Source organism: Tympanuchus pallidicinctus, unplaced genomic scaffold (assembly GCF_026119805.1).
Source record: "Tympanuchus pallidicinctus isolate F22 unplaced genomic scaffold, pur_lepc_1.0 scaffold2, whole genome shotgun sequence".
Classification (NCBI taxonomy): Eukaryota; Metazoa; Chordata; class Aves; order Galliformes; family Phasianidae; genus Tympanuchus; species Tympanuchus pallidicinctus.
This window is the reverse complement of record NW_026294721.1, coordinates 14,026,722-14,040,634: the sequence shown is the minus strand read 5'-3', so window position 1 is coordinate 14,040,634 and position 13,913 is coordinate 14,026,722. Positions and strand designations below refer to the sequence as shown.

At 40.1% G+C, this 13,913-nt stretch overlaps 1 protein-coding gene across 8 annotated transcripts in view; it reads left to right on the top strand.

Annotated features, from left to right (window-relative positions):
• The window catches only part of PROM1 (prominin 1), a 58,080-nt gene that overhangs the window by 14,434 nt on the left and 29,733 nt on the right, over nucleotides 1-13,913 (top strand). For 5 of the 8 annotated variants that reach the window (XM_052682254.1, XM_052682259.1, XM_052682255.1 and 2 more), the window contains exons 3-5: nucleotides 6,291-6,349; nucleotides 9,334-9,360; nucleotides 10,855-11,060. In XM_052682254.1, coding sequence (XP_052538214.1) covers nucleotides 6,291-6,349; nucleotides 9,334-9,360; nucleotides 10,855-11,060 — 292 coding nt within the window. The remainder of the gene's footprint in view (nucleotides 1-6,290; nucleotides 6,350-9,333; nucleotides 9,361-10,854; nucleotides 11,061-13,913) is intronic. The other 3 variants (XM_052682260.1, XM_052682257.1, XM_052682256.1) reach the window with 1 other exon arrangement.

Sequence of the window (13,913 nt, the reverse complement as noted above, 5' to 3'; positions counted from 1 at the left end):
TTCTTCATGATATATGCAAATATATTGTGAACTCCGAAGATTTTTCTGAAGACTTCTCTCTTCAACATTTCAACAAGAACAGAACTTTCTTTGGAGCAAAGAACAGCTGGAAAGTCTCTGTGGAGGTTATTTTCAAAGGAGAAATTTTTCGTTGTGGCTACACTATAACAGACAGTATAGTAACTATAGTACATAGCACATAGGCTATTTTTTGTCTTTAAAGACAAGTCTTTGAAGTCTTTTACTCTGTACATTGAGTACAAGCAGAATGTGCCCAGAAATGAAAGTGTGTAACTATACTGCAGGAATATACTCACTCTGGGGCAGCTGTAAGGTGTGAGGATATTTCATGGAAGACTGCATTTATTTGTTTGGTCTTCCTGACTAATAACAACTGACTAATAAAACTTCAGTAGTTTCATCTGTGTTTTGGGGAGGTTAGGGAACTTTTTTTCTGTGCATAAATGGAATTCATAGTCTGTTGCTAATGTAATCCACTGCTGTATAGTTTCTTCTGTAAATCTATGTTATTTTCTGTCAAGGTTGTAAAGGGAATCTGGTATTTCAGATCCTGGTTATTGCAGCATGCACTACATTCAGCAGTATTCAGCAGCTCTTGCTGCACTACAGTTCTGCATCTTCAGCAATTGCAGCGCACCTGCTCTTACCTGTGCTGATTAAAATCCACTCAGCGTAGTCTACTCCTGTTCATGGCTACTCATGCATCTCTTTGCCTGTAGGATACTACTGCCTGAACCCTGTACCTCATCCACTATAAGTTAATGCTCTTTTCTAGGTGGTCTAGTAGCTTGTCTTTTCACCTGCAAATAAAGCAGTGTGTGCTTTCCAAGTCTAACAAGATGTAAAATGCATTCATTATGTATTTGCTTTTTGTCTTGGCTGGAGACAGAGTAGTCTAGGATAAGCTGGGAATATAGCATATATATCTTGCTTTTGATCATGTAATTGAAGAATGCAGCCAGAGAATATGATGGGAGATGATCATGTTGGTTGGAGGAAACACCATATTGAACGGAGAAGGTAACAAGGCAGGCTAACATTGCAGATATGATGAGAAGTAATTAGGCAATTTAGTTTGTATTTGCTGGTTTTAACCTCCATTCAACCATCTACCATAGAATATCAGGTCATAAGGCATCATTTTACATGTTAGCAAGCACGTGCAATGGCAAGGTTCCCTTTTTGTTTGTTTTTCTGTGATTATGGTATTTTGCACTTTATTTCTTTAATGTGCAACGTGATTGGGAGGGAAATTTCCTTTTGCTATCTCTAGGGTTAGCAGGTTGTCTTGTATGAGGGCTTTAGAACTGAGGGAATGTCAGTGTTGCTCCCCTTAGTCTCCTCTGTTCTGGGCTGAACGGATCAAAGGACTTCACATGCTTCTGATGCATCCTGCCCTCTAGACCCTTCCTCATTTTCGTAGCCCTACATTGAGCACTCTGTAGGTCTTCCTTTCTTGTGGTACCCAAAACTGCACTTAGTGCTTGAGGTGAGGCTCCTGCAGTGCAGAGTAGACCTGGGATTAGGGATAGAGCAAGTGTGTGGATCCACAAGGTAGTTAAACAGCAGTAAAGGGAAGCACCCTAGGTTACGTACTGGAGGAGACTTCTTCAAAGGAAGCTGAATCTGACTATAACTGAAGTCAAAGGCAAAAGGCTTTCTAACTTTAAGGAAGCAATGAAAGTTCCACTCAGGTCAAAGCAAGTATTCTAAAATGCCAATAAACTGAACTTGCTATAGAGCACCCAAAAGATTTTTTTTCTCTGCTAATAAATCTGAAACATTTTATGGTTTTCTTGGACTTGCAAGAGTTAGTTTATAGTTTGAGTCATAATTAGAGAGGAAAAAAACAATCTTGAAGCTATTTTAATTCTTCACACTAATTGTTGCTGTTTATTTATGACACTAAGTGGGGTCAAACTGATCCATATTCAGAAAAACACTGAACTGAGCAGTGTATACGTAGTCCATTGACACTGTTTGTTATAGAGGAAGGGGAAAGGGGGGAAATTCTGTGATATGAGATGGTGTGAAAGCACTTATTGTCATGTATATTATCAATATAATTCTCTGCTGTTGTTCTGAAGATCCCCATTCAGTGCAAGTTGAATGCTTCAGTCACGGTACTTATTGGTTGGCGTGAAGTTTTTTTCAGAACAGTAACTTAGTATGTTACATTATGCATAAAAGGATAAATGAATTTCTGGCATAATTTGATTAGTGCTGGAATTGCACTATAACTGAACTGGCTCAACGGAATTGTTTGAGCGAACATCAAGCATAGCATTCCCAAAGGTTTTATTCCAACTGTTTGCCTGTCACCTAGATTTGAAAAGCTTTCATGGAAGAAGCATTTATAACAAATTTATGTTGGGATTTACAGCCTGACTGTTTATTTTTAAATCTGCATGATTTTTTCTCTCCCTTTCTGTAGAGTAATTCCAAGAGGAAAGCCTAGTTACAACCTTATTTTCTTGTCTGAACAGTATGGTGTTATTGGCTGGATGTGCATGATGCTCAAATTATGCAGAAGATAGTGATTGTTTCATTGAGTGGAGCTTCTCAGAGGTGCTTAATATTTCATCACAAATTGCACTGGTAAATGAACAGTTCATTTGGCTAGTTAGATTTGCCAGGGCAGATGGCATGTTGCATGAATGATGAGAGCAGGAAGGGGACAGTGCAGAGCAATAATGTAATGAGCTATGTAAACGAGCCTCACAAGGTAAATCTCTTTAACCCCAGTGAGGAAATGTGTTCTGTGCTAAAGCCTTGGATTACTGGTCCTGTGAAACAGTGTGTGCAGCTGGTCAAGCCAAGATTTCAAAAGTAATCTACTTAATTTGAAAATAGAGGGCACCACTCCTTTCCACACCTGCCTAGCACTTCTGTGTTCAAGGTGGGAACCAGACTCGAAAATTATCTGATTGGCTCTGAGGTACTCTACACATCATGCAGAATAGTATCAGGTGAAGTTGTCAGTTCAGTTTAAAATAAAAATGCATTTCAGTGCTAGACTTGAGATGTCCTAGCTGGGAAAGAATGGCTCTTCATAAAAGCAAATCTAAATCACAGGGGTTAGGAATTAAATGTAGACTGAGGCGTTTCTTTACTGTGCAGTAATGAGCAGTGTGTGTGAAAACACAGCATACATGGGAGCACTGGATGCTCTCCCATTTAACCTCTGAGTGCTGTTGTATTAAACATGATTACTAGTGATGTGCATAAAACTTGAGTTCCTGCAAAACCACTGAGGCATGTTTGTGCCTACTGATGTGTGGGCGAGTAACTGAAGGTAATTTTACATTTGGATTTGGCCAATGTTAATTTGTATGGGAATATATATAGCTTCCACGTATCATTTGAAAGTCACAGAATCATTAAGGCTGGAAAAGACCACTAAGATCACCGAGTGCAACCACAACCCCAGTGTCCCTCAGTGCCACACCTACACGTTTCTTGAACGCCTCCAGGGACAGTGACTCCATCACCTCCCTGGGCAGCCTGTGCCAATGCCTCATCACTCTTTCTGCGAAGAGTTTTTTCCCAGTACCTAACCTGAACCTCCCCTGGTGCAATTTAAGGCCATTACCTCTCATCCTATCATTGTTACCTGGGAGAAAAGGCCGACTCCTACCTCACCACAACCTCCTTCCAGGTTGTTGTAGAGGGCAATAAGTTCTCCCCTGGGACTCCTTTTCTCCAAATGAATTAACTTATAAAATATCTAACACTTGATATTGAAGGTTATTGAAATAGTAAATTCATTGCAAAGAATGATCAATCACTGTGCATTGCCTGTTGAGAAGAACATGCTAAAGCTTCTAAAAAAATCTTTACCAAGTAATATAAGTAATAAATCCTTATTCAGCAGGGAAAACTCCCATTCTGAAAATTAAGGAAAAAAGCAGGCTGTGTAATAGCAGTGTATGGCATAAAACCCAAATTTCTCATACTATTTAGTATCTAATTTATACAATTCATATGGGAACTTTTTTGTACTTATTTTCAGGTGTTTCTTGTTTACTATAAACTTAAAGGGGCTTTAGATTCTGATGAAACTAAACACCAAATATCTTGTTTTCTGTACCAGTTTGTTATAGTGTATTCAGGTACTGCTTTTGACTTGCAAGATATAAATTATGGAAAGGATGTAAATAACAACTGTGAATCAGAAACGTTCTGAGCAATTTAGGTGTATCACAGGTAGTCAGGGGAGTTTGGGATTTTTTTATTTTATTCTTTAATATTAGATATTCTGCTTAGAGATGATGAAGTTCAGGACTCATCCCTGAGAACCATGATGTAGCTACCCATGGTCTGAGCCAGGGGTTTGACTGGAAGATTTCCAGGGGTCATAGAATGGCTTAGGCTGAAAGGGACCTTAACACCCATCTTCAGTGGCTATTCTGCACCGTATTGTTACACAGTGCTAAATGGGTAAATAAATACGTAAACGAAAAGATTACTGTAGCCCTTCTGCTTGTGAGATCAAGAGAAAATTCATTGCTTTGGATGCTTCATGCACCAAATCTTTCTTAAAATTACCTCTTTGGGAGGGATATAGATTTAAACAAGAGGAAAGACGTTCTGCATTTGCTGGTGAAGAAAATATTGTCTGACACAGCTAGTGTGCATTACATTTTGGGCTTTATGCAGTGCTGCCCCACTTGGCTGTGCACTTCTTGCTACTGAAGCTCCCTGAGGAATTTTCAGGGGGTCATTGGGGATGCTGTGAGCGTCTTGGCACAGATTGGTTGGCCCCTGCCAAGCAATGCTTGAACATGTTTATTAGGATTGTAGCTCCTTTCTTTCACCTAGGTGCTTATTTTACTGATATTTTTGTTTTACCTCTGTTACTGTGGGATTCAGCCTTATCTTCTAGCTTCTGTGTAGTGTTTCAAAAAGGGAGTTGTATGAATTCCTTTATCATCAACTGCTAGCACGCTTCCTGCATTTTAAAATACACTTCCTGTCTGTGAATGATTTACTGCTTGACACTCCTCTGATATGTTAACATTAACAGATTTTTACTTTAATTTTTTAATTTGCAGTCTTGGTGGCTACATTTTCCTTGCAGGGAAAACCTTCCTTGGCACATTGAAAACAGCAGTTGTTGCTCTGCAGCTGTGTTTGATTTTTGTGAGGGACTTCTCAGGATCTCTTGAACTTGCAGATCAGTTGGGTGCTGGTGACAAGGATGGGGGGAGCTGCCTGCTTGGGGATTTGTTTTCATAAACTTGTGCAGAATTAGAGAAGAGTGAGATCACAGCGCCCTTGAGCACACTGAGCCTCGTGCTGGATGAGCATGGGATCAGGGTGTTCCTTCCTAATGTGTTTCCTTTTCCTCAGAGACCAGAAGCTCAGTCCATCATTTTTCCTGGACATCTGAGCAGGGCTTCTTTTGTGCAGCCTGGCAGGGAGCAGAGCTAGAGCTTGCAGGTGCAGGGCATCACTCTAGTGGCCAGCAGCCTTAGGTTTCAGCATAGTTCCCATAGGGATAGTAACACATTTGTGAGGGCAGGCTACTAATGTCTGCAAAAGGAGATCCATTCCTTCTGCTGCTGGGGTTTACTGCAGCAAATAAGTGTGGCATAGTTGCATTTCTGATGTTGAGTGGTGTTGATGTTAAACTCCTACTTCATTTTTTGGGTGATATCTTGTAGAAGTGAGTGAAATGGAGTTGCACGTGCAGTACCGTGTGGATTTGTTCTGGCTGTGTTGCATACCCTTGTGTAAGGTCTGTTGGTCCCAAAACCAGGAAAGAATAGAAACTGGAATAAAGTGGGCAAGATAAGGGTCTTCTTCCTTCTGTTCTCCAATCAAGAAGTCATTAACATGCTTGTTTTGCACATTATCTATGTAATTTTGGGTATGTATTTATATGTATCTATGTATGTGCTTATCTTAGAAATTAAGCAAAGCTGGCACCCAGAACTTTGTCCAAGTAATTGATAAGTTTGTGCTTAACTTTTAATAATGTTGCTAAGCTACAGAAAGGTGACCTTAGAAAAATCTTCACTGCATTTCAGTGGGGTTTAATTGATGTATACCCTGCTTATCTTCCTGCGATCTCATAAAATACACAGTGAATTAAAAATGTTGGTACTAGACAGGTTTATGTAAAGTCTTATGTGCTTGCTGATCCTGCAGATGTCTCTTCTTAGTTGCATATTGCCTGCCTAAGAGTAGAATTCATACCATCCTCTTTCCTCCATTTTTATAATGTATTTTGTTTAAAACTCTGCAATGTTCTTGCTTATTTTCAGATCTCATCAGAAAACTAGCACAGCAGAAGTTTGGAAATACACAGGGCGATTATCAAAAGGTAAATTGTGTGTATCTGCATAAAATAATGAAAACAGTGACTTTGAAATTCAGTTTTATTTCTAAAATAGTGAGTAGTATTTTAAAGCTAAAACAAAAAGATACGGGAATGAAATTTGAGGGCAACAAGACTGATGGTTTCTTATAAAATTTGAGACTGAAATGTGTCAAAAATGTCACATAGAAATTTCATATGCCAGTGTAAAAAACACATAGTTAAGCCTCCATTATAAATTCCATCTGTAATGTGATTGCAGTCCTTATTATGCAGAAGTTGAAGTCCCTTTGTATTGAAAAGACTGCTTTTATTTAAAAATGCTTTATAGCAAGAGCGATTACTGCTCAGTTGTTATGTTAGTTTCAGCTGTTTTCCTCAACAAGTTCATTTTACATACTGCTTCTGGTGCCTTGGTCAAGCTAAGTTTCCACAGTCTACTGATAAAGAGTTTTTAGAGTGTGCTAATCACATTAAGCATACTCTCCATTTTCTCTCTAGGTTTGTGATTTTTCTGTGGCAGTTGAAATTCTTAGGATGTCTGTTAGCAAGAGAAAGTAGAATGGATCTTGGGTCTGATGTCAGGCTGTTCTTGAGGACGGTGCCCCATCTTTGAAGCAGAGTCACTGCTTGGGCCTTCTTCCTTGTGCAGTAGGAGTCATAACCAGGTCCACGCAATGAACAAGTGGTTCCATGTGAGCTTACTATGGTGTTCTGACAGGTAGATGAGCATGGAGCTTGGCATACAGGCATTAATCTATTGTCTTGATTGAGGATGAGCTGAATGACCTTGGGATTTGCAGTGGGAAAACGTTGTGTTTCTATGCCTTTCTGACGGCAAGCTTATCACTCCAGGTGTTTGATACAGTCTGCATTACACTCGAGTGCTTGGATATTGTCTTCCTGCTGCATCAAGCAGCACTTGCCAATCCTATGGGCTCATCTAGTGTGGCTTTGCCTTAGCAGTGCAACACCTGTCTATGGTGCGGGCACTCCTAGAGAGCAGCGTGAAGTGGGCTTTGTTGGCTGGGCCCTTGGATAAAGCATTAGAACGTAGGTGGTAGGATGAGCTTCGGTATAGTGATCAGTAACTACTATGTAAGTCAAGAGAAATTTGAGACTAATAGCTGTAATCTGTAGTTAAAGCCTTTGGTAAAATACTGTGTGATTATAGGATGGCAGATACAATATCTGGTGTGCTTAAGATGTAGGCCATCTCTAGGACCTAATTCTGACCAGAATAAAATTCAAATCTTGAAACAATTGTGAGAAAAAATCAGGGCAAGTGGAGAGACTTGGAGAAGCCAGAAATATCAGAGAGATGTAGCCATGAAGAGGTAAGTGGGGCTGTGAACGTGCCTCTGGAGGAGCTCCCAGCAGGAGCAGGGAGATGGGAATGGCCCTGAAGGGTGCAAGTAGAAGACTGGAAACATTGCCTTGGGTTTGGTTGCTCAGCCAGAAGGAATGAACTTGAACATGATGAGGGGCTCAGGGAGTGTTTGTTAGGATGGCCTGGGAAACACATGGGTCTCCAGAGGACAGTGGATTACTCCTGATAAATACATATATCTGGAGAAGAAACACCAGAAGAAAGGCTCCTATTTGGGAACACGGTGATGTTATCACAGAAGCAGGGGAAGAAGTGGGCCATGTGTGAACCTACATTAAAGGAAGGCTCACTAGTTCACCAGGGAATTGAAAGAAATAGGAAATCTCACTGCTTCTGATATTTATCTTGTTAAATTTCTGCTGCCATTCCTTCATCTCTCCTTTTTGTTTTGAAGCTATTTGTAGAATGTGTTAGTGACTCAAGAGGCCCTCCCCAGTTCTGCACTTTGTGTCCCTGTGATTCCAGCTGGACTCTTGCATAGATGCCTCATCATCCCCTGACAGGGATTCTGAGCTGCCAGGATAATCTGACAGCTGAGCACAGTTGCTGTGTGCTCACAGGGACTCAGCTCATCACTGCTGCTGCTGCGACAGCCTTAGTTCTGCTGGGAGATGGCTTGCTAAAACCATTCAAAATCATGCACGGTACCATATTTATAAGGGAGGTTAGTGGTACCAAATAGGACTGTGACTCTTCAAAGCATATTGTACAGTAGAAGTTCCACAAAAATGTGTGTAATGCTGAAGAAGAAACTTGACTACAACTTGGAAACATTCCTGATTCACACACAGCAGACTTCAGGTTGAGAGTCTGCTGTTTACCTTTGTAGCTTTTCTTTTCTGCTGACAAGAAAAGGAAAAGCATTATCAGGTGTGAATTTGTCATATGGAGATTAATAGGGTAATACAGTAAGTCTGTTTTCACTGTGAAAACAAGGGGAAAATTAAGTTCTTCAGAAATTCCTGTCACTGTGTATTTCGCTTCTAGTGTCTTCTTGAAATACAGATGAAAAATGAATTAAGAATCTGTTAAATACACTTCCCCATTCCTTCTTGAATGCCTTCTTTTTTACTTTTGCATGATTTATAATTTCTCCATAATTAGTTGAAAGTGCATTTTCTGTGTAATCTGTAACATTCCCAAAACTGCTACTGAAAATGCTGCACTTATGCCAAAATAAAATTAGCATTGAAAAGAAAATGTTAGGAATATCACAGGTCAGTTACAACTGGTGGAATTTTTGAAGGAGTCACTAAACCACAAAGAGACGCAATCTCTGGCCTTGAGATTGTTGGGAATTAAAAGAAACATATGTTTGCTACACTGATTTGCACTGCTCTAAAATGGAAATGTGTGTTGGACAGATCTTAGATTCCCTTTACTTACAAAAGAAACCAGACATTACCTGCTGTGTATTTTATTGTATGTAATTCTCTGTAATTACATAGTTGTGCTTCTATGCATTATTTTACTTCAGTGGCTTTTTGTTATTGTTTCTGTGTTGTTAATTGTTTTGATTGTGGTTAATTATTCATTACTCGATTTGTTTTTGTGCATGCTGCCTGTTACACACACTCTCCATTTGTTTTGACTTCCACAGCCCGAAAATGTTGTCCTGACACTCCAGGTAAAGTCTTATCTGGTAGATGTACGGCTTTGACAAGAAACTAACCATGTCAATATGCACTACTCCTATTAAAAGAACTATTTCTTACGTTTTATTTTTAATTAGTTTTTTTCCTATCTAACCTATTTTAAAATGTACATCGTAGAATAATTTCTGATGTGTTCAACTAACTAAAAAAGAAAACAGGAATGTTTTTGTGGGTTCCTGTGTAGTCTTTCAGAAAAATACCCATATTCCTCTTGCTAGTATCTAAATTGTGTTCTTCAGAAGGAAGAACAGGTTTAAACCAGCTGTTAATACTAATGACGATTAAAGGAAAAAAAAACAACACAAAAACTAGATTTCATCCTAGAATTGGTAATTAGGTCAGAAATTTGCAACTCTGCTAATGGTGATGGTTGCTGTATTTGGATCAGTTGGTAATTAGGGATTGCGAGGAAGGGCGTCAGTGAAGCTGGAACTGGAGCATGATAGATAGCTTGTGTGAAATTGTAACTTATTTTGCAGGACAATATGCAGTCCCACTTTCATCTGGGGCTGCCAAGCTGACCTTGTGCTGGCAGATCTATAAAACAGAGGAGGATTCAAAGTACGAGTGAGATAATTATTTCTCCCAGAATTGTAGAGAATCTGGGAAGAGAGATTTATTAGGCAGGAGGGACAGCTGGGGCGGGCCACCCCATGCTGCCCAGCTGGGCAGACACATGGCTGGCCTGGTTTGGGCCATGCTGCCCTGTGTTTGCAGCAGCTGTCCCTGGGAGGCTTGCAGTGCCTCACAGGCACTGTGCCCCAAGCCAGTAGGGTATTGCATTGCAGGTTTTCCTTTCCTTCCTTTCTTCCTTCCTTCCTTCCTAAGCATGCTGTTAGCTGCTGATGTTTTGCTGTTTGGTACCACAATAACTGTATTTACCTGAGGGAGCCTAAAATCCACTCTATTACATTTTTCAGTCCCTAAGCAGTTTTTTTATCTGGAGTTTGCAGAAAACTTTGCTATTGCAATCCATCATCCTGGAAGGACATCCCTTGGCTGATCCCATGAATCTTTCCACACCTGATTAACAATGAGAACAACATACCCTCCCAACCCAGTGCAGCATTGATCCAGGCAGCGTTGCTGACATTTATGGAGGTCTTTTGGAAACAGATGTGGGCAACATTAGATTTGTGGTCCAAAAATTTTAACATGTTCATTTTTAATCTACTTCATTTGCATCACTTTGCATTCATTTCACGTGCACATATTACTCACATAGAATGCATTCCTGTAGCTTACTTCCTAGTGCTCTCATTAAATAACTGTTAGCTGTTGGTGTCTGCAATGTTACATATATTTTTGTTATAAAAGTTGTTGATTATTGACAAAAACACCGGGCCCATAGCCTCAGAGATGTAGTAGATGGTTTAGTCTTTAGTTTAATTGTTATTAATTTGCTCTGTATGATTGCAGTGACTGTTTGATACCTGCTATTACCACTATTTTTGTCTGAATTGCAGGCCATCTACTATGAGATCGGTTTTATAGTCTCCGCAGCCTTGGGATTGCTATTTATTTTGTTACTGCCTCTTGTGGGACTTTGCTTCTGTATGTGTCGTTGCTGTGACAACTGTGGTGGGGAAATGCATCAAAGACAGAAGAAAAATGCTGACTGTCAGAGGAGCTGTTTTGCAACATTTCTTTTTGTTGCTTCTTTAATAATAAGGCAAGTGTAATAGAACAACACAAAGCTTGGTATAGCATTAATTTTGCAGTGCCGTGTGACATATGACATTACTCTATTAGCCTATAGGTGCAGAAATGATTTTATTATGCTGAATAATATTAGTACTTTAATATTAGTACTTATTAAAAAAAATGCGACTGCATTATAGAAGTGCTGCTGCCTTTGTTATCCCCAGGTCATTATGTGTTCACTTGAGAGGAATGCAGATACAGAACACAAAAATTAAGCCTGAATGTGACAAATGAGGTTTCTGCCAGTCTCAAAGTGGCAATTGCAGAATGTTATGTTGAACTCTTGAATAAATGATACTGTCCTATGTTCAGTCCATCCCATAGAGAATCTGAGGTACAATGTACTGTTTTGTTCTTGGAAGTGGTGAGAAAAGCCATTGTGTAGCCTCCTATGGTATTCGTCTAATAGATTTTCTTATAAGTTCAAAATGATGGGTTTTCTTCTGGGCACTGATTGAATTGTTTAAGCCGTGCATGTACGCACTGTATATGCTTGAGTTTAGTCACATTTTGATGCTGTTGGCATGAGGAGGAATAGCATCCTCTTGCTCTGTGCTGGGTATGTAGTGAGTGATGAGGGACTACAGCCCAGGCTTTTATTTTCTCTGCAGATGCTTTCAAAATATATTGTTTGCTTTCAGGTTTTTTTTTGTTGTTGTTGTTTTGTTTTTGTTTGTTTGTTTGTTTGTCTTTTTTTTTAGTTTTCCTTCAACTTCATTTTTTCACATGCCTATTTTTCTTATTTTCTTATATTCCACACTATGTGAGCGTTCAATCCAGTGGGACTTACCTTGTCACTTCACTGTAACCTTGATTTCTTTTCCCTTTTACTGCTGTCTGTCATGTTGAATTAAGGCATTCCTTATGCTTAACTGTAGCACTTGGGGATACCCTGTGTTAGATCATGCTCTCTTCTGCCAAATGTCACTGACAGACATGACACTTAAGTAACCTGAATTCCAGAAAGCCAGAAAGTACAGCAGGTGATACATTCCTGCCACAGTTACAGGACAAAACTTCTTAGCACAGTAGTGCTCAAAGAAAATGTATTATGAAGTTACCCTTCAGCATACTGGAGCTTCAGGGAGCTGACAGAGCTTGCCAGCACCTTTACATCATGTCTCAGGACACTGTGTTCGAGCTGTAGTGCCTGAGGGGATTTTGCCTGTCAGCAGAGAGTGCATTAAGGGATCCTTCTCCTGTCAGTCTTTGACTGGTGTGTTTGCTGCCAGCTGTTGCTGTGGTTTTAAGCAAACCCCAGGTCGTGAATGGAAGATCAGTGAGCCATACTAATACACTTTTCCAGGGCAGGGGAGACTGCCTCTTTAACTCATCTTTTGTATCAGGCATAGGGAATGTCAGGTGCATACCCCAAGGGATGCTCAGTGCCTGAGCTTTCTCCACAGGCTGCCATGGGCAGAGATGATCCCGTAGGACTTGCAGCTAAATCTGTAATGCTGTAAGTGCTGCGCAAGGTGAAGAGGGGCTTTGTACAGCTTGTATTGCTGATCTCAGCCTGGCTGAGGCAGGTCTGGTTCTCGAATTTCCAGTATATGGCTACACAAAACAAGAGCCTGCTGCCCTTCCCAGATCTTCTTCAACAAGGGAAGAGAGGGTGCTATGCCTGGATCTATTTAAATCCATGGCAGCTTGCTTATTACTGTGCTGAAATACAAGGGAGAGTTATGCTAGTAGCCATCTCTCCTCCCCACCCACCTCACACAAAAAAGAGAGCCTGAGATGTACCTGTTTCTCCACCTCATATACTGTTCTCAGCCTAAGTTTCTTTGTGGGTGCATTTCTACTCTTCTCCCTAGTTATCTTGCAGTTTCAGCTCAGTTGGAAGATTTACTTGTAGTTGTTTTTTCCAAATCCACACTTCTCATAGATTGGACCACAGCTTTGAACGTTAACCGTGTCAGTAATGATGGAATGAAAGAGTTCCATCTTGAGCAAGTAAATTACTTCTGGCTAATTGCAGACACAGCCAAAAGAGCAGACCCCACTGCTACTGGGTGACATCAAGACAGATCCAAACGGTCTTTTCTTGGCTGGGAGAGGAAGCTCAAATGCATGACAGAAGAGTATAAGCAGGGAAAAGATGTTGAGCACAGAGCTTGCAGTAGGTAGTACACATAGATAGCAACTCCTGGGAAACTCTGGTAACATGTGGATGGCTCTTCTATGTGTCAGTATATATGTATCATGCCTGTGTATGCTGTTAGTTCAGATTGTAGGAGATATCAGCTAGCAGATTTTATCTTCTTACCTTTCCACTGATGGTGCTCTGGATAACAGGATCAGGGTTTAAGTTTACTGAGAAGTTGTGTAAAGAAAGGAAAAAGATTACATTATGTTTCTTTTCTAAATAAAGCAAACAAAAAGCTGTTCTACAGAGATGTGCTCTCTGAAGGCAGAGTGTGCTTGTTACAGTGGGGTTTCCTCAAGAAGAAGTATAAGGAAGCAAGTAGGAGTTGTGTTTATGTAGTCAGTTGTTTATTTTGAAGTACACAGGCTTACATTCCCTAGAAGATGCATTTTGTGCTTGAAATACTTTTCTTGGTAGAGTGAGTCTGAAGTACCTCATGGTTTTTGTAATTTCATTTTCCTGTATTGCCATCCAAAGATGGGACATTTTAATTTATTTTTAGTGAAAATGTACGTGCCAGTGCCAAACTTAATGCCAGTCATAGGAACTAGTTTGGCTGATAGGACAGACTAGCACGTGGTTGGTTTTCTGTCCTTCAGAGAGATGGTGGTGTTGAGTTCTTTTCTAAAGTTGTAGTCATATGTATGAATTTGTGGTTGTTATGTATGATGT